General features: G+C 37.0%; 2 protein-coding genes across 4 annotated transcripts in view; both read right to left on the bottom strand.

Moving 5' to 3' along the window:
• Positions 1-10814, bottom strand: part of IL31RA (interleukin 31 receptor A) — an 85686-nt gene extending 74872 nt beyond the window's left edge. The window contains exons 1-2 of the mRNA XM_064596937.1: positions 10722-10814; positions 4853-4963 (exon numbers count right to left, since the gene is read on the bottom strand). Coding sequence (XP_064453007.1) covers positions 4853-4963; positions 10722-10814 — 204 coding nt within the window. The remainder of the gene's footprint in view (positions 1-4852; positions 4964-10721) is intronic.
• Positions 10815-14255: 3441 nt separating this feature from the next.
• DDX4 (DEAD-box helicase 4) overlaps positions 14256-25128 on the bottom strand; it is a 70040-nt gene continuing 59167 nt past the window's right edge. For all 3 annotated transcript variants that reach the window (XM_064595589.1, XM_064595591.1, XM_064595590.1), the window contains 5 exons: positions 22137-22282; positions 16950-17049; positions 15695-15965; positions 15431-15541; positions 14256-14754 (listed from right to left, as the gene is read on the bottom strand). In XM_064595589.1, coding sequence (XP_064451659.1) covers positions 14677-14754; positions 15431-15541; positions 15695-15965; positions 16950-17049; positions 22137-22282 — 706 coding nt within the window. In that variant the 3' untranslated portion in view covers positions 14256-14676. The remainder of the gene's footprint in view (positions 14755-15430; positions 15542-15694; positions 15966-16949; positions 17050-22136; positions 22283-25128) is intronic.

The raw sequence follows: 25128 nt of genomic DNA, 5'->3' as shown, positions 1-25128 counted from the left end.
TTGAGCAAGTTAGAGCTAAAGCCAGAGGGCATAGGACTCAAACTGTAATTTACTATGGAATTCTGAAAAAATGGAAAAACAGTTGACACACATAGCATCTTGTATGGTGGATAAACTAAAAAACTGAAAAATATTTATGCAAATAATAAGTATCTTGAGGACACTAAAAACAAATATTAACCAAGTTGGGATAAATGTTCCTTTCCTGGCAGATTTATGTATCTTATTACAGGGTGTGTGTTGCTGGTGCTGCTTTTGTTTTGGCAAAAACCACTCTGTGAGATTCCACACTGAAGTGGGGACTTTAGTGTTCTGTTTTTGTAATATAACCTTTGCCTCTGACATTACTTATATCTGTGTTTGTGGAAAGTATCATTGCTGATTCAATGTTACAGAAAACTGAATTTAGCGTTCCGCTTAGACCGTAGAAAACTGCAAGAAAATGTAACTTCCAGCTTAACAACAAAAACAGCCCTTACGACACAAAAACTTTTCTTGAGCCCATCAAAGAGCTGAAGTCCTAAGGCACCAATAAAAGGAATTCTAGAGAGGGACAAGTTTCTGCAAGGAGAGACAGAACATACAAATTGTTTCACCTTTAACAAGGACAGGAGAAAGAAGTGGCTGCCCTACAAGCAGGTAAGAGGTCAGCAAGACTTGTAACGAATCCTTAAGGCCAAGTATGGGCTAGCATGTCTTTTTCAAATAGTTGGAGAAGCCAGGCACAGACAAGCTCTTTACCAGAGAGTGTTCCACAAGAGTGTTCACAAGAAAGACTGGAGATGGGGTGGGAGATGGATCTCACCCACCCCCACCCCCTCCTCAGTGAAGCAAATGGCAAGATATAATCAGTTACCAGTATTGGAGGACAAAGAACCCCTCACCACCAATGCACAAACAAAACTCCGCTGCCTCTGTAGGAGGAATAAAAGCAAACCTGCTGCTTCTGGGAGAGGACAGGAAATCCTCTCACCCAGGACACAGGAGAAGATCCACTGGCCACTGGGGAGGAGGTAAAAGCAAAACCTCTCAACTCATCAGAGAGGGGCAAGAAAGCAGCTCTGGCCCAGATCTGGCACTAAGATCCGGAAATCTGCTACCACTGGAATAAATAGGAGACTATCTCTTGCCCAAGACCAACTGCAGATCTAAGGCAGAGTTTGGCTACAAAGGGTAGGAAAGGCAGAAATGCTGAGAAAGCCTCACCTCCAAGGCCCAAGAGTACAAGCCTTGTCTAGGACGACGTAGGTCATGCTAAGATGGCCACAAGCCTAGCACCAAGTAAGCAGCAACCACGGTCTTCTGCTGGGGGAGAGGCAAGAGCATGGAGAGAGAGAGAACCCCTCTGGGGTGGACCTGTGCAGAACAGCCCAGACCTCACCCTAAGCACAAGGTAATAGCAGCCCACAATTAAAGGAATTTGCAGCCTGTGGTACACTGAAGCCCAAACCCAGCTCAAAATTTGGCAAAGTTAAATCAACTCCGCATACACTGATGGCCTGCCAGAACAAGTACATCTATTTCCAGGCATAAAAACTATTTACCTGAGTCTCTACACATGACTGGAATTTGGGCAATATTGTCAAGACATAGTCAGCAGAACCAAACTAAGACATGACTCAGATATTGGAGCTATCGAACAGAAATTTTAAGATGATAACCATATGAACAGCTTGGTGAAAAATATTTAAATGGTGTCTAAAAAGTTTTTCTCTTTATATGTTGTCAACAGGATAGTTTGGGATGTTAATATTCCACTCTTATTTTTCCTTTCTTCCCATTACAAGCAAGAAACCAGGATCACTGTTATTTCTTTAACTTAGGAATGTGAACAAACTGGAAATGTCCACCTGAAGTCCATGACTCTTCCAGTCTTTAGGGAGAGCCCAGATTAATGGAAAAGTTACCTCAGGGAAGGGCGAGGGAGTGCCTAGAAGGGCAGCAGAGAGTAAGAGTAAGAAAGCTCCCACCCAACCTCAGACTGGGGAGAGATTAAGAATTTGTAGGCTCCATGAGCTTGATGCGAAGGGCCTGCCCAGGGCTTTGATGGTGCTCATGACCTAAAATCTCAGCCAACTCTAAGTTTATGTGTTGGGTGAGAGTGATCCCCAGTAATGACTGAGATAAGTTTCCTACTATTCCAATTGGACAGATGGAAGATTAAAGATAAATTTTTCATTTGTGATACTATACTCAAGAGTACAGAACAGGATTCACATCCATACCCTTGTTTTCAATTTTATACCATTATATAATAATGTATATTCTGTGGTACACAGCTTCTAAAAGGTCTCCCACTGATCTTGCCTTTTGTTATTCACATGTTATTCAATGCTCTGTGGAGTTCGAGTTAGAACTAGTAACTCACTTCTAATTAACAGAATACAAACAGCACAAGTGATGTGATGTCACTTCTGAGATCAAGTTTTTAAATTCTAGCTTCTTTCTCATACTCTCTTCCCTCTCGATTGCCCTGATGAAGCCAGCAGCCATGTTGTGGACTGTGCTACAGAGATGCACACATGGCAAAGAACTCACAGGGAAGCCTGTGATCAACAGGTTGTGAGAAACAGGCCTTCAGGCCAACCAACCTGAGAGGAACTAAAATTTGTGAACAGTAATTTCGGCGAGCTACTTGTAGCAGATCTTTGCCCAGTCAAGCCCTGATATGACTACATCCCGGCCAACACCTTGACTACAGCTTTGTTAAACACCCAGAAACAGAGGACTTAGCTAAGCCACACACAGATTCCTAACCCACAGAAACAGTGAAATAATGTAGCTTTATGCCACTCAGTTTGGGGGTAATTTATTATGCAGCTGTAATTAAACAGATTTCAAGAGAGAAAGTAGAAAATTTATTAATTACATCTATCTGTGATATTTCTTTCTAAAGTAGGTCTGGCCAGTAGTCAAGCATATCAGAATAAGCCAGGGCTAAGGGGAGGGTTAGAACAGAGAAATACATGGGAAAAGTAAAGTGGGGGTAACAAAAAAGGAAGAGAAAGTCCATTTTGTTCCAATGGGATTCCAATGCCTGAGCCTCTGGTTCAGTCCATGGCAGGCGAGGCTGTCAGGGCCATTGTCCCAGGATTTGATCTCCTTGTTACAGAAGGGCCCTCGCTCGCCACGTTCCTTATGTGGTCTCTCAGGATTCTTTGGTTTCCTCCTCCTATCTACCATTTGGATTTGGTTTCCAAACTGCACTGAAGACAAATGAGACTAAAGGGGGGTAGCACTGCGGTATCATCAGAATCTTATACCCAGACCTTATTCCAGGACAGTTTTAGCAGTTGGATTTTAGGAAATGGCTCCAGGTGATCCTACAAAAGCTCATAGAACATCCCATGGTTTAATTCATTTGTTCTGCTCTGACAAAGCTTATGCAACAGCTCACAGCAGTCCCGACACAGGGTACAGTGAAATGTCCTTTCATGTGTTTAGTCTCTTTACAACTCCCTCAGGATCTTTGGCTAACCAAATGGGGCAAGTTTCATTTTCAGCCATGTCACATTTCCCAAAAGTACTAAGCAAGATTTCAAGTCATTTCCAGAAAAGGTTGGCATAGTTAGATCTTCAAACAATCCCTACAAAAGGTAAATAAACATCAGTGGGGGGGGGAGGGGAGACAAGAAAGATTTAATAGGTGTTTTTAGACCTGTGTGACCTTTATAGGGTAAGGGCCTTTCATCAGAAAAAAAAAAAACAAAAACAAACAGAGAACTTACTCTTCTTAGGTGGCTGAGAAATAATTTACTTAATTATGGGAAGCTCTCATAATTAAATATGGGGTAACAACGATTAAAGATCAATTAGACATTAGCCTCTCTGCTTGAGAATATCCCATTATATTCTCCTCTTCTTCTATACCCTACACGTCAATCTATCTCATCAGAACATGCTAAGAAAGTCTAAAATAGAGATGCCAAAGACATAAAATGCCAAATTCAAGATGTGATATAGGTAGTTTATGAAGATAAGACAATACAAAAGGATACTACATCTCATCAAACAATTCAATTTGTAACTGCACCAAAAAGAGTAAAATGCCTAGGAATAAACTTAACCAAGGGGGTGAAAGACCTGTACTCTGAAAAATATAAAACACTGATGAAAGAAATTGAAGATGACATGAACAAATGCAAAGATACTCCATGCTCGTGGATTGAAAGGATTACTATTGTTAAAATGTCCTCATTACCCAAAGCAATCTACAGATTCAATATAATCCCTATCAAAACACCAACAGCATTTTTCATGGAACTAAAACAAATAATACTAAAATTCATAAGGAATCACAAAAGGCCCCAAATAGCCCAAGGAATCTCGAGAAAGAACAAAGCTGAAGGAATCACAATCCCAGATTTCAAGATATACTGCAGGGGTGTGGTAATCAAAACAGGGTGGTACTGACACAAAAAAAAGACATAGAGATCAATGGAATGGAACAGAAAGCCCAGAAATAAGTCCATGCTTACACAATCGATTATTCTACAATACAGGAGGCAAGAATATACACTGGGGAAAAGACACTGAAACTGAAGACTTTTTGATGCTGGTACTTTTGATTTTACCCAAAGGTGTCAATGGAAGGTTTCACACAATTAGATCACAACTGTTACCTGGCTACCTTTGTTACTGTTAGATCACGACTGTTACTACCTTTGATATCCTGATATCAAAGATACTCAAACATAGGAAAAATGTACCTCCTGCAGTAGATGAAAGTAGTTTCAAGTCTTTAGAAGAGAAGTGATTTCATATTTGAGGAGTCCAGCTTCTGGCCAAAAAGAAAAAAAAAAACCCTCTATGAAATTTCAGGACTGAACACAGGCCATTACAAAGGCTTTACCTGGCAGGCCTCACAGGAGAAAGCTGTCCTCGCCACATCAGATTTGGGGTAGAGCCAGTGCACTTTAATCTCTGAACGTTGTTGCAATGAAGGACCCAGGCCCAGGTGACTCTATTTGGAGGTCTCCTTATGGGGGAAAACTGGAAAACAATCTCCTTCACTCTGACTTAATGCTTTTTCACTCCTAGCCCTCCCTTTTCCTCTTCCCTCCACCCTAGTCCACAAATCTGCAGAAGCCTTCTGTTTGTGACTCACTCAACAGTGAGACAATACCCCATATTCATGCTGATGCAACTGACCCTCAACCAGTGGGCCTTTTCACAGGGATAAGTGGAACAGGGGAGTCTTTCTCTGGTTTAGACTCCTGTGTATACAATTACAATAAGTGATTAAAAGCTTGACCGTCACTTTCATTTTGGCTTATTTAATCCAGTACTCCAGCACATGGCAGCTCAGCTGAGTTTGTGCCATCAGTCGAGTTGAGTAGAATGCAGTAAAGGAATTTGAACACAAAGCATGGGAACAGTCAGAGGTTCCTAAGATGGTTTATCAGCCAGAATTTTTGGATTGTTCTGATTTTCTGGGGACTCAAGAAAATGTTGAGCAACTGCTACTTATTAAAACACTGAGTTAGATGTGCTAGACATGACAAAATTTATTAATCAAATGGAAACAGTTCATAACACTGTAGTTAGTATTTGGATGACAAAATATTTGATTCTCATGAGAAAATAATTCAAGGAAAGAAGGTAGCACCTGAATTATGGTAGTCAAGGAAGGCTTTATGGAAGAAATGCATCTTTGGTAGAACACTGAACTAGTACAATTTGGGTAATTAGTGGACAAAACAAATGTATATTAGAGTACAATATCCTCATTTTCAAAGAATATAAAGAGTTCTTTTCTAACACTGTGGAACATTTTCCAAGTTAGATTTTTTCTTTTTCTGTAAATTAAAGGTGTATGCCCCTCTAACAACGAAGTATTTCCCTCTTCAGAGTGACATGAAATGGGGTGTATGATTATTTTTCATATTTTCAACCTTAATTGTTTTCACTACATTCATTATCCTTTGATGTGTATACCCCAAATCCACACTAGTGGATTACAGAAAGGGCATTTTGAATATTTTCCCCTACAGTTGTTTAACTAATCCACTGTGCGGCAATTAATACATAATTTGACCAGTTACCAGCCATAAGGTTGGAAAGAAGCATCTTCCAATAAGGTATAGCCACTCTGGTCTAAATAGCTGCACTCTGAAAACTAATTAAGAATAATTAAGTTTTGGAAAAGAAGCCTGGCTTCCCCAAGCTGTTCAATTAAATTAGCTTATTTATTATGTCTCACTTTCAACTCCACTTACTTGAAAATATGTTGATAATATTTTCAAACCACAAATATTTGAGTACTTTCTCAATGCCAGAGAGAAGGACATGCTTTCCTAGAGCTTAGAGTTCAAACTCAGTCTAAACTGTAGAGCTGCACTATGGATACAGAAGTGGCTATAGAACACTTCAAACATGGCTAGTGCAACTGAGAATATAAATTTTTATTAACCTAAATTTAAATTTTAAAACTGAGACTTGCTTCAGCTATTGGAAAACTTTTAAGTATGTTTGGAACAACTTGGGTATGTGAACCTATATTGGATATGTGAATCACAATATATATTATGTATATTTTATAAAGACTAAATACTGTTAAAGTATTTCCAATGAAAATCACATCCAAAATGAGATGTGAGCTAATTATAAAATGTGCAGTTGATTTCAAAGATTTAGGACCAAAAAAATGTAAACTACCTCACTAATTTTTATATTGATTATATGCAGAAATATTTGGGATGTATTGATTACATATATGGCTCACATTGTATTTCTGAAGTACAGCACTACTCTAGAGCAACACTTTACCCGTAGAAAGCTTAAACACAGGGTTACTTAGGAAGCTCTACTGCATGGACTTCAACTCATGCTCATTTTCCTTCTGTTCCCTTTCTTCTTTCTTCCCTTGTTTTCTTCTCCCTCCTCCCTCTAACAATGATGTGCACTGGACTCTTAATTGTTGACCCAGGGTTTAGAGAATTCAAGATAATCCATCTCTTACTGGTTCAGAATATAACAATTTTTAAAAAGTTGAATGACTCAGCAACTCTAACATATTAGGAGTATCTTAGAAACTTTAGGGAAAGGTGTTAAAGAAACAGCTTTGCAATTCCCCATGGACAGTATCAGAAGTCATTTTCTAACAAGCCACTAAAAACTTCTTACACACTTTAAGTTTTAAAATCACAAAGTCCTGAAATATTAATAAAAGACAAAGTAGTTACCTTATTCTAAATTAATTTTATAAATATCAGATATTAAATAAATAAAATTATAATGGAAAAGAGATTTCAGCAAAGCATTTTAGCCATCACAGAATGAACTCATTAAGTTATCATTATCTGTACTTCTAAGAGTCACTCTCCAACTCCTACAGCATTGTCAGGCTACACAAAGAGAATAGGAAGTGTCGTGCTTAACAATTTATACAGATTCATTGCTATTTGAAGCTAACAAAGAAGTTCAGTCTTTGTCCTGACTCAGTTTAATACAGAAATCCATAGACTATTCCTAAGAACATACCATTTCGTCACTATTGGCAGAGACTGCTGGCCAATTCTCAACTTCCCGGGGAAGGCTACTTTCCCCAGCCTCCCTTACAGTTAGATTCGTCTGTGTTCTCAACACTGGAATATGATGAAAAGAGATGTATATGCCATTTCCTTGCCTAACCCATCAAAATCTTCCATATATGCCCATGTCCTCCCTCCCCTGCCCAACTCTTCCCTTCTCTGGGTTGATGAAGAGAAGCATAAAGACCTTGGAAGCCATGTATCAAAAGATTACAAAGCTACATGATGGAAGAAGCCTAGAATCCTGAATATTTGAAAGGCCACCTATTTGAAAGGCCACCTACCTACCAGGAATTCCCTCCTTGGACATTCATGGTGGGCAAAAAAAAAAAAAAAAGGAATTCTCTCTTAAGTCTCTGAAGTCTTAGGGTTTTTAACAGCAGCTAGTGTCACCCTCATAGATATAATCAGTAACCCAAAGTTTAAGAACAATTTCATAGCACTTGGTGTCACCACTGAGCAGCAAGATAGCACCCCATCTCTTGATTCCATTTTTTCTCACTCCCTTTTCCCACTCAAGGTGTAGAGTTTGCATAACTTGACTAGGTAAATATGTAAACAGGGGTAGAAAGACAAAAATGCCCAACAGGCATATGAAAAGGCACTCAACATCATTAATCACCAGGTAAATATAAATTACAACCACAGTAAATGACTAGAATTAATAATACTGGAAGTACCAAGTAATGGTGAGGATGTTGAGCAAATTAAATATTCCCAAAACACTGGTGGCCATGTTAAATGGTACAACCACTTTGGAAAAAACTCTTTGGCTATTTCTAATAAAGGTAAACCTAAACCTACCTTTTGACCCAGCAACTCCAGCCCTAGGAGAACTGAGTGCTATGTTCACCAAAAGACTTGTATAAGAATATTCATAGGAGCTTTATTCATAAAAAACTGAAAACCACCCAAGTGCCCATCAACAAGAAATTGGAAAAATGACTTGTAATAGATTCATATGACAGAATACTACACAATTTAAAAAAATGAATAAACTACTGACACACAAAACACAACATGGATAAATTTCACAGATTTTATGTTAGCCAAAAGCCAGACACAAAGGAGGGCATACTCCATGATTCCATTTAGATAGAGTTCAAGAACAGGTAAATCTAATTATGGTAATAAAAATCAGAATAGTAATTACCGCCAGGTAGGGATTTGACTGGAAAGGGGCAAGAAGGTGATACAAGTGTTACATTATCTTGATTTGGGTGATGGTTAGAAGTATACACAGGTGAAAATTTAAGCCATACACTTAAGATTTGTGCATTTTATTATATGTAAATTTTATTTCAAATAAAGAAATTAAACAGTTAACTTGTCCCAGAGCACACAAGTGAGAAGTTGAGCTGGGGTTCAAACTTCGGTCAACTTGAGTGTTTTCACTACAGTAGTGTTCATTTTCCTACCACATTATACACAGAGAAGAAAACTACAAGCCTCTGTTATCATTTAGTTCAAATAAGTGATTAGCATCACTATATATATATAGTTTATTTCTAATATCCACACTATGACAAACTATACTTATTTTGGCACTACATTCTATGTCAAATGCTGGTATTAACTTTGTGGCACTGTATCAACAGTACTTTTATTTACAGAATTGAAATAAATTACTGCAACTAAATTTTCTACAAACCCAGATGACTGGTAACATAGTAAGATAATTCAGAACAAATATATTAAGATGAAACTGTCAGAACCTGCACTGCATTTACCTGGCTGATTACCATGTGTGAATGATCATAATAAATCTCCAGTGGTGAACATCTTAAGAATGATTGAAAAAATTAATAGATGAGGTACACAGTAAGATGCCAAAATGGTCAATTAACAAGCATCATTCATGCCCGTGTAGTATTTATAATAGAGACTCAACCACTAGAGCTGCAAATGTGATCTGATAGTTGTTTCTCAACTATCCATTTAACACTGACAAAGCAGCTAGTGCTATAATACTAGACTAAGACTTGAACATTAAAATACAAGTGCACCAACATTTAGCTATGATACTCTGCGTTTTTATACAAGGCTGCCTCTCTTAAAAAATATTGTAACTGCATGCATTATGTGACTTCTTCATTGGCTGGAGATGAACAGGAAGAAAAATCCAGTTATTGTCTTCTTTTTATATATAAGCCAACCAAACCCTAAAGCAGATCACTGATTGTGTTAGACAAGTCAACAAATAAAGCCAATGTTAAGTTTACTCCAACTATTTATTATAAAGCATCCCCGCCCACCTTGTTATATAGGAGCTTCTCCTCCTATGCATAGAAGTTTTTAAATAAAGTGTTTGGATTTCTGTCGAGAATGTTTTAATCCCCCACATGGTAACCCTCCTCCTAAAACTAAGACAAAAATCAAGTTAAAATAGACATATCCAAGACTTTGGGATAATTAATAAGTTCATATATTCAGAAGAAGAAAATTGGTTTTTGTTCCTGAATAGTGAAAAGGAATCCCACAAACCCATTAGACTCCAAATCCAGAAAACCCCTAATTAATGGAGACCAAAAAAAAAAAAAAAAATCCTTTGGTGGATTCTCACACTGAAAATTCCCCCACAGGAAAAGCAAATTCCAATACTCTACTTTGACAATTTGCCAATCATCCCCTAAATTACTGCAAAACAATTAATGAATCATTGAAAGGGTTAACAGATTTACCTGAACCACCAGCCCCCAAACTTGAGGACAAATCATTAGCTCACTTCAGTTTCCAGCGTCTGTAGTGTCCCAGCACACCACCCTGTCATCCCCCATGCTCGCCTCACATGAGTGCCTCATGGCACTACCACATCTGTCTCTAGAGTACGAGTCTTCATCTGTGGTTCCGGACCCTTTGCGTGGGTCTATGAATGGATTTGACAGAGGCTGATAAGATCCCTGAAATCTATTGTACAAGTGGGCTCTGTAATGTATGTGATCGCAAAAGTTTAGGAATACTAATGAGAGAGTCCAGGGAAAGCCCACAGGGCCAGCCCACTACCGACCGGCACACCCGTCGCCCAGGCACCCACCCCTCCGCGACCATGCAGCCCCCTGGATCCCCTCAGGCAACCTCCCGCTCCGCCCCGAAGGCTCCCGCCGCCCCACGCCCGCGCTCCTGTCACTTCCTGGCTTCGGCTTCGCCTCGGAGTGAGCCCTGCCAGGTCCAGGAGAGCGGAAGGCGCACCGGTTGGGGCCGCCCCTGGGAGTAGCCTCCCGGGCCGGGACGCAGGCAGAAGCGGCTTTCCAGCACTGGCGGCTTCACAGTGGCCACAGCCATCCCAGGGCCGTCTGACTGCCGAGGCTCAGCTCTCTCCTGGCCGGATCGCCGTAAGAGAGCGCCGTTCCTCACTGCCAGGGCCTCGGGACACAATGCGGTTCCACACTGGACTAATTTTTACCAAAGAGGTACTAAGCACGCAGCTCGGCGTGCGGCGCGATGGGGGATCAAGCCGACACTGAGCGTAAGCGGCGTCTGCCAGCCATAGATGGCAGCCGCACGCTGGCGAGTGACTGAGAGAGGGCCCCCAGAAATTAAAGCCTAGAGAGGTACCCTAGTTTCAACATTTAAAAATCCTTGAAGAGCACACAAACCAAACAAAATGAAAAGCTGCGTTCTCCCAAAGCAGAGGGTCAATAAAGACGTAACTGTGCAAACTGGGTAAGTGTAAAGTCCTGGGAAGGGCGGGAAGGGAAAACTTCTGACCAGGGCTGCTGCTCTACATAGAGATGTTATCCATGCTAAAAAAATTAGAAAAACCCTAACTCCTCTCCTCCAAGAACCTAGGGACAGATGGGAGTACCTCAGTAAATCTACCTTAAGTGGAATCAGGACCAGGCCTCAACTTTATTTGCTACTACATCACCATTATTCCCAAACCTTCACATGATGCTTTATATTCCACATTTTGAGCTTCCTACTTTGGCTTAGGCCACAGCCTTTGGCTCATTAAAAATACAGAAGCCTTTAGGAAAGGAAGCTAAGCTTTATTACTCACATCTCAACCTGTGCCTTCTCTTGAAAGCAGGCCTTGCCATAGAGTTAGACAGAAGAGCACTCAGACTACAGGGGCTCCAAGGGGAAGGTACAGATTGCTGAACATGAGTAAAGCCAGCATTCAAGAGACATACAACTGTATAAATTGATAAAGACTTAAGGTTTCTGATGCCAAGCAGCAGAAAAATAAATGCTTAATGTAAGAAAAATTATTTTTAGGTTAAATTCCTAAGTGAAGCAAAAAAGTCACTATTCAATAGCAACAATGAATAACAAAGAAATGAAGACAGCCCTTGGAAATAATAATTGCCAAAAAAAAAAAAATCACAGGGTTAAAAAATAGTAAAAATTCTACCAGAACATAACAAGCAAAAAGATGAAAAAATATATATATATGAAAGATATGAGCTATAGAGAGAATGAAGAAAACTTAGGAAAAATTATCAAACAAACAATACAAAACATTTCTAGGACCAGAAAAGAATGGTCTGCTAAAATACCAAGTACTAGCCTGAATTTGAAAGCCCACTCATAAAATTTAAAAACACCAGTATCTTTTGGGATCAATACAATAACATTGAACCTAGAAAGGTAATAAGGTGGAAAGAGCATGCTGCTTCTCCTAGGGAAAAAAAAAAATACACACTACAGAATTAACAAATTGCTCAAAATGAGTATGATGCAAGTTTAAAGCAAGCTGGTATGTGGAATGGTTTTGATCAATTTTCATTTCACCCTGACATTTATAATTTCTCCCTGGAAACACAGATCATAAAATTGGAAAAATAAGTAAAAGAAAGGAAATCAGACTGTGTTAATTGGTCCATTCATCAAACAGTGTTTATATAATGTAAAACCTACCTACTGATTTCCAATTTAGAATCAACCTATAAATAAGAGAGACTTTATGGTTATAGAATAGAGTGGACGTTTTAACTCTGGAAATGTAAATGTACAGTTTACAGGTGATACAGGGTAAAAGCCATAAAAAAGAGAAAGGGAGCCTTTATCATTACCTCATAAAGTATACCTCTTACTCTGTTAAAGTTACCAAGAAAGTGAGAGTGACGTAAGTTAAATCTTTACCTATATAGGGAAAGCCAAGAGAAATCTAAATTTGTTGAGACAAAAATAAAACACACAATACCAACTACCAGAAATCATGAAAGCCTGCTGAATATGGGATGTGAAATAGCAATTAAGAAAGGGAGATGCAGGAGAATACTGCTTCCTATTACAAACTCTTCTGTGGCATTTTATTTTCTAATCATACCTGTACCTGTTACTTTGATATTTTTTAAAGAAATCAGTCAAATGTATACCTAGAAATGCAGAAAGTAAGTGAACATAGGAACATTTACAGTTGGTTTGTAATGATAGTGGAATTAGGTACAATATTCTTTCCCTTTTTATATTTGATTCAGTAATGCTATTATGGTAATTTTACAAATCATGCAAATTCAAAAAAATTTCTAAAAGCAATTAGGCCAAAAAACTCTTTAAAGAACTGGGAGAGGGGGGAGACAAATGGCCTATATATTCTCTTTGTAAACAAAACAAAGTGGAGGAGGAAATTAAGACACACAGGTATTTTGCAAGTAACGACCCAAACACTTTCCTTCATTTAACCTTTCCCAGAAATGACATTACAGAATACAAGTTAAATATTTCCCATATTTTCATTACTTGAACTCTCCTTTCTTGAGTTGTCTGTTCTTTGTCCATTCTTCTACTGGTATTCCTACATATCCACATATAAAGAACTACACATTGATAATCCATTGTAGTCACAGTAATATTTTTCCTTGTCTGTTGTTTACTCTTTATATTATATAAGCAACTAATCCTTTTGTGCTCGAATCTGTTTCATGATTTCTGACCTTTGAGATGAAGTCAACTCTCATCCCCAATTCAAAGGTTTCATACTTAACAATGTATTTTTTGTAGTTTTAATTTTTAATAATACATGTGGATCAGATTTTGAATATGGCATGCGGCAGGCATCTAGTCCTAACAACATTTGTTGAACAGACCTTCTCTTTTCATATGTGATGCCTCATTTATTAACCAAATTCATGTAACAAGATATACATTGGGGACAATTACACATTAATAATTGACCATTTTTTGTCTAATATTTACATCTCACTTGTTTCTGTCTTAATATTTTGGTTCATTTATTTAATGATTAAGAACTACTTAAACTTAGTACGTCTAGAATGTAAGATATATACTGGTAAATGAAAAAAGGATTCTCATTAATCTTAAAATATCAAAATATTAATTATGGCAAGAGTGAACAGCATTGTGTTTTGTTGACAGAGTATGAGTTTGAAGAATGATTTTCACCATTACATCTGTGTATTAATGTCTATTATACATAAATATCTAATATTTTATTTATGTATATTTATTTATGTAAGACCTTGTTCACTTCATTGGTTTTACAAGACTCAAAATTTAAAAATATAGGAGAACTATGATATGCCAACAAAGAAAAATTAAAAGTGCTCTTGGAAAACAAAGGGGGAAACATGTTTTATCCTTTATTTTCAAGGAAAGTCTGTATAGAATAAAAACAAACATTTGTTATGTCATTGAGTACAGAGCTCACGTTGCCTTTAACCATTTTCATCACAAATCTAATGATCTAAAATCAAAATCACCTTAAAAGGCTTATGTCTTTCACTGTCTGCTACATGAAAATCATGTTACCATGTTTCAGTGACATACTATTGCTTTAAAGGCTCCTTTTAAGTAAAAAATGAGACTCAATTTCTAAACAAAAGTTTATCATAAATTCTACTGCTTGTTAAAGGATCAATAAACACCACACTAAGATTAAGCATTTAGACATGAAACATGTCTAAAACCCCTGAAGAATACACTAGAAATAAGCAAGACATTTAGAATGCTTTAATCTTTCCAGTTAACACCATTTGTATCAGTAACTGCAATGTTGTAATTTTTAGCATTTCACATAACTAGTCAGTAAGAATTTTTTTTTTTTAAGGGTGGGAGTAAGAACAGAAGGACAGAAGATACAAGAGTGTCAGGTTTCACACTTCTGTTAAAAACTCAAAAATCAAAACTTTTTTCTTCTCTGCATCAAAACTATACCACAAACTTGAAGGATGTTTTAGCTTTAATCCCATGACTCATCGTCTACTGGATTGGGAGTTTGTGAAGAAGAAAACCCTGCTGTGTTCAAAGTGCTCTTGCCCTGGTAATTCTTTAAAAAGAAAGAAAGAAAAGAACATTTAATTTTACATCTCTAAAGTTACACTGCCCAGACTCAGAAAGGGGACTCACCCACCATGTATTCCCCAAATATATAATAAAAAACTTTAACTAAATTTAATCCATTGGGGGGGGGGGAAGGCCCATATCAACCTGGGAAGTCTAAATTGCACAAAATATTTCAAGAAAAAGCTTTCTTAAACCAGTATTTGGCAAATGGAAAAACTGAAAGCTCTATACTTCAATAAATAAGGAAAAATATTTAATGATTAGTACGCTCAATGTTTCTGAATAAAAGTGGTGCTGCTTATAAAATGACACATCAAAACTCATTATCTCTAGTATTTTGTCTTAATAATACCATCAGAATTCTAAAAACAAAGAATTCTTATAGAAGGTTCAAAAGAATCCAAATTACAATTTTAAATGCCAGCAAATTTGGGAAAGGAGGATGTTTGAGCATAAATATTGTTAATTCCTCACTTTTAAGACCAAAAATATATATATACATAAAATTTTAAGAAATATTAATCTCCTAGATGTGAAAGAAATGGTTTAGATAATTATTGAATGTTATAGTTACTTCACATTATTAACCACAACATTCACAAAGAGTAACTTCCTGGAAGGCAAGTTCAGAATTTTTCCCCTCAACTAACCTTTCTAGTATCAACTGATGCAAACACATTTCCTCTTGCACTACCACTGAAGCCAGGAACATATGTACTAAAGGCAATTTCTTCCAACCATGCAGGAACATCCTGTTGAGCCTTTAAAAAAGACATTAATTTCATATACAACATGCATCAAGTCTCAAATATTGGAACAGTTTACTTATCCTGAATATACACATATATTTAATGTCTACTTTCAATGGTAAGGTAAGACTACTATCCATTCAGTTTTAAACATTTAAAACTTACATCTGACAGTACTTTCACTAAAGGCTGTGCCAAATGGTTATCTGATTCAGGATCAAAAAAGGAAATAGCTCGGCCAGTATTTCCACAACGACCAGTACGTCCAATTCGATGAACATATTCATCAATGGCTGAAGGAAGATCAAAATTGATAACATGTTGAACATTTTCAATATCCAGCCCCCTGGCAGCTACTGAAGTAGCAACAAGAACTGGGCACTTTCCACAGCGAAAATCTCCAAGAGCTTGCTCTCTCTCTCTCTGTTCTCGGTCACTAAAAATAAAAGCAAGCATGTGTTAGGACAGCTCTTAAGAAAATTATTATAGTGAACCATTAAAGTTCAACATATATATATTTTTAATAATAGTAAAAATAGCAGCATTTAATATTACTATCTATTTCTTACATACCAGGTATTATACTAATTCTTTTCAAGCCATAATTTCATTTAATTCTCAGAATAATATTTTGAGGGTGGAACAGTTATCCTCATTTGCACAAGGAAGGTAACAGGTAGTACAAAGAGCTAAAACACAAACTTAAGTATGATAAACATCAAATCTCACCTATTAACAATCTCTTTCTAGTCTTGACAAATAATATATAACTATTTGATTAGAATATCAAAAAAGTTTTTTTAAATTATAATCTCAGATTTCTGTACATTCACAGATTAATATTTTAGATCCACTAGTAAAGCGCCAATAAAGTTATGTTACTATGACATTTTTATGCAATTCAATAAAAAATGTCAAGCAAGAGAAAGGTTAGATTCTGAAGAAAAACTTAGATCTAAGGAACAGAGAACCTTAAGCAAGCTCTCTTGAGAAGTTACCATTCCTCATGATGAGGAGTCTAAGACAGACCTTTAATCTCACTCCATCACCTAGTTATAAAAACTTAAAATGAGGGGCGCCTGGGTGGCTCAGTCGGTTAAGCGTCTGCCTTCGGCTCAGGTCATGATCCCAGGGTCCTGGGATCGAGATCCGCATTGGGCTCCCTGCTCCGCGGGAAGCCTGCTTCTCCCTCTCCCACTCCCCCTACTTGTGTTCCCTCTCTCGCTGTGTCTCTGTCAAATAAATAAACAAAATCTTTAAAAAAAAAAAAAACTTAAAATGAAAATAACAGTTTAGATCTTGAGAATTCTGAATCCAAATCCTAGGATTATGTGATGTTAGTTATATAAACTGATGTTTCTTAACTGATGGCAAATACAAGTGTCACCTCCCTCCTTTGAAATCATATTAATCTACTCACCCATGAATACTTGTTGTTGATATTTTTTCTTGACAAAGAAAAGTAGCAATAAAATCTGCTTTTTTCTTAGTCTCAACAAAAACCATAGTTCTTTCATCACCTATAAGACAATGTAACAGTGATTAATATTCCAACTACAAAATTAGGGAAAGGAAAAAAAGGCAGAGAGGTGTTAGTAGGAAATAGTCTCATTCACCACTGTATTCCCAAGACCAAGACCAGGTCTGAAAGGTAATAGAAACTCAAATATTTCCTGAATGAATGAATGTCAAAGTTAAAGAATCAAGGACTATTTTTCTACTTTAGGGACCAAAAGAAAAGAAAAAAAAAAAATTAGCTTACCCACTGCCCTCCCAGGCCAACACCAAGGTAGAGATTCAGGGCAAGATAAATGATATCTACCTGCCAACTCTTAGCAGTTCATTTTAGTTCATTACCTTTATTTACCTCTCTAGTTAAATAAATGCCTTTGTTCCTTACTTCCCAAGATAATTCAATCATTCATTCTGCCTTGACTGCCTTAGGTATTTATAAGGCATCCAACCCAGGGTTGACAAATTCTACAAATTCCATGTTCCAACATTCTCTCTTAAGTCAAACCCCTTTATTCCCAAAGTATCATATATCAAGAAAATTAATAAACTTTATCCTAGAGTCTTATGAGTCAAAAATACTTATTGGTTAGCTAAAAGTACTTAATCGGTAGAAATTCAAGCATAGGCCAGAGATTTTTTTCACATATTTCCCTATGTTAGAGAGGGAAAAGGATAATTTATAGTAATGGAAAGAAAACTGTATTACTGTTCATAATCTCTCTCCCCCATCTCCCTATTAGTTGGCTTCATTTATTCAACAAATATTTAGTGCCTAAGAGACGCCAGTCACTATTCTAGGTGTTGGAAATACTGCAATAAAATAAAGCCCCTGCTTTCATTGTGGAGAGGCACATAATAAACAAATATTATGCATTAAGTCCTAAAAAGGGAAAAAAAAAAAAAACCCAAGGATAAAGAGTCTCAAGAGGGTTACTTCAGATGTACCCTCTCTAATTAGATGACATCTGAGTGGAAATAAGAATAAAACAATATAGTGAACTCCTGAGATAATTGGGAAAGCACAGTAAAAGGCACAGGGAAGGACAAATATAAACACTCTGAGTTATGGGTGTTCCTGATGTGCTAAAAACAAAAACAAACAAACAAACAGAAAAGAGGCAAGTACAAAGGCCATGAAGCAGAAGTGTGCCTGGTGCATGTAAGGAACAGTAATGAACAATCTGGCTGGAGTAGGATGAGCATGAGAGCAGTAGAACATGAAGACAGAGAGGTAATGGCAGTTAAGTCACATAGTGTCTTGAAGGCCACTGAAAGAACTTCTTTTTTAAAAAAGATTTTATTTATTTATTTGACAGAGAGATACACAGAGAAAGAGGGAACACAAGCAGGGGGAGTGGGAGAGGGAGAAGCAGGCTTCCTGCTGAGCAGGGAACCTGATGCGGGGCTGGATCCCAGGACCCTGAGATCATGACCTGAGCCGAAGGCAGACTCTAACGACTGACCCACCCAGGCGCCCCTGAAAGAACTTCTTTTGAGAAGGGAAGCCACTGGGTTTTGAGCAAAGAAGTGACAAGATCTGATCTTTGTTTTATCTGAGGAGCTAATATATTTTGATGGTAAAACCAAAATTATTTTGATGGTAGAACCAAAATTATTTTGCTGACGGATAAGATATATGCAGTTAGAGAAAGAAATGAAGGATGACTCCAAGACTTTGTGTCTGAACAACTGGAAAGATGAAACTAACATTAACTGAGATAAGAGATCCGCAAGAAAAAAAGGCTCAGAGGTGGTATTTCATTAGGTCTCAGATCTATTAATCAAGCAGAAAAATCAAAATGGCAACTGATTCCTACAGTTATAAGTCAGTTAAATCTTTCAGACATAGTCATTTTTACTTAAATTCATTTTATTTCAACATTTCCCCTAAAATTTCTTTGGCATGCCAAATATTCTAAAATAACATATTTCCTTTATTTTGCATGCCACAGAAACAACCACACTTCCTTATTAGTAGCATTATTTTTATTATGAACCCTCTCATCAAATCTTCTATATTTAACCATTATCAGTAACAAATTAACCATGATCATTAAGTCTTGTTTTCTTTTGATGCTTTCCCAAAGGCTGTGCTGTAAGCTAGATAGCACAGTTTGTTATCTTCAACAAAGGACAGACTCTCCAAGCTTGTAGAAAAAAAAAAAAAAACAAACACCTGTATCAGGCACTTCAAACTACCAATATTTCAAAAGAATAGTCTTGGGTAGAAGGTTCTATGTTGACACTGCTTTAATGACTTTTAGACCGTATCACTGGACAAGCAGAATTTCTAGGACTAGTTCAGAAGCAGACAGAATCATGAAGGCATATTGCCAACAGACGTAATGGAACAATTACATGAAGTATCATGGGGACCTTTAGAAGATAGGAGCTCACTCAAATTTCTAGGTATTACAGATGTAATTTGACTGAGAGTTTCCCAGACTTAGTTTCCTATCTAAGCAAATAATAGAGGCTTTTAAAAGGTCAATGTCAGATTTCTTATGCAAACTTTCAGAAAGAAGTTAATTTTGTCATCTTAGTAATTATGCAGTATTGTCTGGCTCTAGATTTGCGAAGCAAACTCAAAGAGGCCTATGCTGTTAATTAACAATCTTGTTGCATCTATGCAGATAAGCCAAACATGAGACCAACCTTTCTTGAGACCAAGAATAATCTCTGAGATTGTTGTGATCATGAGAGGATATAGGCTGTCATGAAAAACTGTGAAAGACTTTGAAATATGCAAAAAAAATTACTGTCTGGAACACGTTTCATGGTTATGCGTCTTTTACTCTTTTTTTTCTGTTATACCTCTACTGCAACTCATAGCAATGCAAGTGATTCTTATCTATAAAAATATAAATGAAGTTTTTCCCTCAGAAGCAGCTGATTATTGCTTTGTGGATATTGACCAATTTCACATTTATGTGTAAATTTATTTGAGCCTTTCTAACAGCCTCCACATACATGTGTTCTTTGAATTCTTTGAACTGGCTGTAACATCTTACTAGTTCTCCTGTTAATTAACTAGCTCAATAAAATCTTTGATACATGTTCAACTGAAATTAAATTATGAAAAAGGCAGTTGGTTATACTACTATAAAATAATGAAACCTATACATTTTAAAGGTGCAGGGGATAGGCTAGCAGATTTAAGAGTAGAAAAAAAGATTGTATTAACAAAAATATGTAAAATTTGATATACTGAATTCCATGCAGATTTTTAAAAATATACATACATACACTCATACATACATACATAAATTACAAGAACAATGAACTCCAAGGTACAAAACATTTAAGTTTAGTATATGTGCTGCCGAAGCGAGCACCAAAACATTTAAGTTTAAAATATACAGAAGTAAAAAAAAAAAAAATATATATATATATATATATATACACAGAAGTATACCGATAGTGCTCATACACTGACCTCAAAGGTTTCTCAAAGGCAAAACAGCATTTCTGAAAAATTCTCATTAGGATTTTTTTTTTTTAAAGATTTTATTTATTTGACAGAGAAAGACACAGCAAGAGAGGGAACACAAGCAGGGGGAGTGGGAGAGGGAGAAGCAGGCGTCCCGTTAAGCAAGGAGGCCCAATGCGGGGCTCGATCCCAGGACCCTGGGATTATGACCCGAGCCGAAGGCAGACGCTTAACGACTGAGCCACCCAGGCGCCCCTCATTAGGATTATTCTTAAAATAATATTTATTTCACAAATTCACACATAAAAATATCTTAAGGTTATTACACTAGAAATGTGCTCTAACTTCAGCAAAACTACATATTGATCATCTCTTCCGCATATGGAACTTCAATTAATACCGGGCAAGTCACTTGACCTCTCTGTATTTCAGTGTCCTCAATGTTAAAATGTGGGTAGCAAAACCTACCTCAGAAGGTTGTTTTGAGAATTCAATGAGTTAACACATGTAAAACAATGAGAACAGTATGTGGCCCATAGAAGTCATTATTTTAATCTTATAGGCCATATATGCAGTATATTATGAAACATCAGATGAAGCAAACCATTAATATTTCTCAAACTCAAGATGAGTATTTGGTTTTAAAAAGTTGTTTTTTGTTTTTTTTAATAAGGTCAGCAAAAACTGAAGACTACAAGCCTATAAAAGTGCTTTCTAGGGGTGCCAGGGTGGCTCTGTCAGTCGGGCGTCTGCCTTCGGCTCAGGTCATGATCCCAGGGTCCAGGGATCAAGCCCTGCATAGGGCTCCCTGCTCAGTGGGGAGTCTGCTTCTCCCTCTGCCTCTCCCCCTGCTTGTACTCTCTGTCAAATAAATAAATAAATCTTTAAAAATAATAATAAATAAATAAAAGTGCCTTCTAAATCAACTTCCTTTTTTTCCCCCCTCATTGATGGAAATTAGATGGTGTCCTGCCTTCTCTTCTCATTCCCCCATCCCAACAGTGACATTCAAATTGAAACAATTACTAAAATGAAGGAGGGAAGGGGGAATGTACAGCATGTAAGTACACTTAGCTGGTGATATTGAAAAGTTCTACTTCCAGGCACAAACTAAGTCTATCTCAATCAAACAAAGAAATATGACCTCCTATAAAAATCGGTGGGTTTTTTTTTGGGGGGGGAGTGAGAAATTCTCATCAGTATTGCGAAGAAACAGAACTAGATCTTTAAAGTCCCCGTCAGTTCTAAAATTCTCTGAATCTATGATTATGGGAAGCCTTAGTAAGCAAAAACTGGGAATTAAAAACAAAGAATTCACTTTTGGTGGAGTAAACACAGTTTGATGTAAAGATATGTTAGTAGGCCTTTTTACTTCTTAAAACAAAATATATATATATTTCTACTGAAATAGTTTTTAGTCAAATACTGTTTAAGTCTCAAATCCTTCCTATTTTTAATCTTTATGAAGAAAGGACTATACTGCCACATAATTTACACAGGAAAGTGAATCATAAAACCTTTTATAAAGAAAGCTTTAGAGAAAAAGCAATAAAAACACACTTATATAAAAGCTCATGCCAAACAATTTTTAGAGTAATTTTTAAAAATTAGTCATTTTTAAAAAATCAAAATCATGAGAAAAAATATATCAATGTAAGATACCTATGTTTCGTAGAATTTCAACAAGTTTTTCTCTTTTGGAGTACTGGCCAACTTGGAGAATGGTCTGCTGAACATCTCTACATGCTCCACCCACTTGTCCAACAGCAACAAACAAATAATTCGACTTTAAAAACTCCCCAGCCAACCTTAAAAGACAAAAGATTATTCCTTAACTTATCCTCTTCCATTAATACTCGTAATATGCACTGAATTTCTGCAAGTGTTACTCAATACTGGATTGTAACAACTATAATAAGATAAGGTAAATAACTTATGTCATCCAAGTACTAATTCCAAAGATCAGTATAAAATGTTAAGATTTTGTTAAATACTCAACAACTGTTAGTGAAAAAGTTTGTGTGAAATTATGGATACAGTAATTTCAAGTGGATGTGGTAGCCATGTAAAACTATATAAAATATGTATGCTTAAATATCAGACTACAACAAACAGGACTTTTTGTTAAAATCTGAAATGCAAGCCTAGGGCAAAAATTCTGTTCTTCACAAATGCTTTTATGTATATTATTTCTAGGAGTTAGTTTCTGATAACATTATTTGTTAAATTACTATACTTTGAACAATTATGGCAAACCAGATCTTAGGTCAGTGCTTTTCATGCTGTAACACATATAAAAAATGATATTATTTATAAAGTACAACTGAGCAAAAAAAATCAGACAAGAGGTGAAGGGCCTGGGGGCTGATGCTCACCCCAAAGGTTGAGGGTATCAGCATGTTGACACACACATAACTCACTGACAGCACACAATTAAGGTCTGCTTTAGATCATCCAGAAACACAGGGAAGGAGAGAAAGGGAACTGCCAATCAAAGAGTTGAGTTTTCTAGGATTAAGGAGAAGGTCTAAATCTATCATCAGTCCTCCTTTCTCCCAGTTAGCAGTCCCTTACTTTCTAGCTGCCTCCTAAAATATCATGAAAATAGTTCAAACTCAGCATTTCCAGAATTTTTTTTTTTTTAAAGATTTATTTATTTATTTGAGAGAGCGAGAATGAGAGAGAGTACATGAGAGGGGGGGAGGGTCAGAGGGAGAAGCAGGCTCCTCGCTGAGCAGGGAGCCCGATGCGGGACTCGATCCCGGGACTCCAGGACCATGACCTGAGCTGAAGGCAGTCGCTTAACCAACTGAGCCACCCAGGCGCCCGCATTTCCAGAATTTTAATAAATCATTGCTGCTTCTTTCTCCTTACCTGCTCTTACAATAAAAGAAAAAGAAAAGCTTCTTTTTGATATCCCTCCTTCTAGAGTCAAGCACCCTCTCAACCACAAATTTCAAAACCATCTGGAATTCTTTATTATCCATCATCCTTTTCATTCACTAAAACATTTAGTGAGTGTCTGTGTCAGGCACACATGGTGCAAGGTACTGGGAGTACAAGAATGGATATGATGTTCTCTGCCACTGAGATGCTCACATCAGCAAGACAAACATAGTTGTATAAAAAATAATTACTATATTTTAAGTATTTAACATTTTAATATTTGTATAATCACACATTAAATGTTTAAATATTTAATATATTTTAATTAATATTCTAGTTTTAATAATTAACATCTACTGAACACTTCCTATATTCCCAAAAATGTGCAAAGTGTTTAAAACAGTTTCACAAATACAGTGGCAGGAAATAGATGAAATGATGTGTATTTGGAAGAGCTTTCCAGTATGAAGCTGGATCTAAGCAGCAACAAGCAAGAAAATAGAACAGTGGTGATTAGGGAAAAGCATTCTGAGCAGAGAGAAAGAAGAAACAAGAACAGATAATGAGGAGAGACAGAATTTGGCCTGATCAGCCAATAGGAAATAGTTTTAATAGACAAGAAATACATGATTCCAAGTAATAAAGTAGGAGGTGAAGGAAAGATTACATCATGTGTAGAGTTTGAAAATGGTTAGTTTCTGGAGATGGGAAGACTTGGGAGGGTTTATCTTGAATAAATGTCTTAAAAAATCCAGATTTTACTTTGGAATCATTACTAACACAAAATTGAGATTAGAGTCCAGGGAGACAGGTTAGAAAGCCACTAACAATGAGCAGAAGGAAACTGAAAAGGACTTAAATTAAGGTGGGAAATAGAGAAGAAACTAACAGATTTGAAATGTTCTAGAGCTAACTACCGAAATGAGTATTTTTGAAGGGAAAAAGTTAAAGCAATATGAGGGAGGAATCAATAGGATTCAAAGGATTTTGGCTTAGAAAGACCATGCTGCCAACAAGGAAAACTGGCTGGGAAAGAGGGTATTGAAGAATAGCTTCCATTTTGGACATAATGGACATTAGTTACTAGTAATTAATCTAAGAAGAAAATATTTTTTTTTAAGATTTTATTTATTTGAGAGAGAGAGCATGAGTAGGGAGCAGGGAGAAAGGGAGAGGGAGAAGCAGATTCCCTGCTGAGCTGGGCAGGGAGCCCGATGTGGAGCTGGATCCCAGGACCCTGAGATCATGACCTAATCCGAAGGCAGACGCTTAACCAACTGAGCCACCCAGGCACCCTGAAGAAGATACTCTTAAAGAGTTAAAACCTCAAGTCTGGTGCTCAGGAAAGAGATTAGGGATAGAGATAATAAATCTGGGACAGTTACAGAAAAAAACATAAGCCACAGAAATGGATGCTGCAATGGGTTAGTGACATATGCAATGATAAAAGTGTACTTTCAACACAGCAATGGGCAACTTGTAACATTTGAAAGCAGAGAGTGAAGCAAGCGAGGAGTCTTCAGTAACTTAAGACTGTAAGCAACTTCAAGGTCAGGGCTTCTATTTTGTTTACCATATATCCCCAGGACTTATAATCAAATATGGCTCATAAAAAGCACTCAACAAATATTAGTGATGAGAGTACACATTAGTCATTTTGACTGGCCAATATCCAAATACCTTCCTATTTCAGGGTGAATCAAGAAACAGAGAGGCAACAGAATATTACCTGCTATTTAGGTAGGTAATTACCTACCCACTATTAATT

This window comes from Mirounga angustirostris, unplaced genomic scaffold (genome assembly GCF_029215605.1).
Source record: "Mirounga angustirostris isolate CCGP_5_RB_7025 unplaced genomic scaffold, mMirAng1.0.hap1 SCAF_7, whole genome shotgun sequence".
Classification (NCBI taxonomy): Eukaryota; Metazoa; Chordata; class Mammalia; order Carnivora; family Phocidae; genus Mirounga; species Mirounga angustirostris.
The sequence above is the reverse complement of the archived record's forward strand: the minus strand, read 5'-3'. Positions and strand labels throughout refer to the sequence as shown.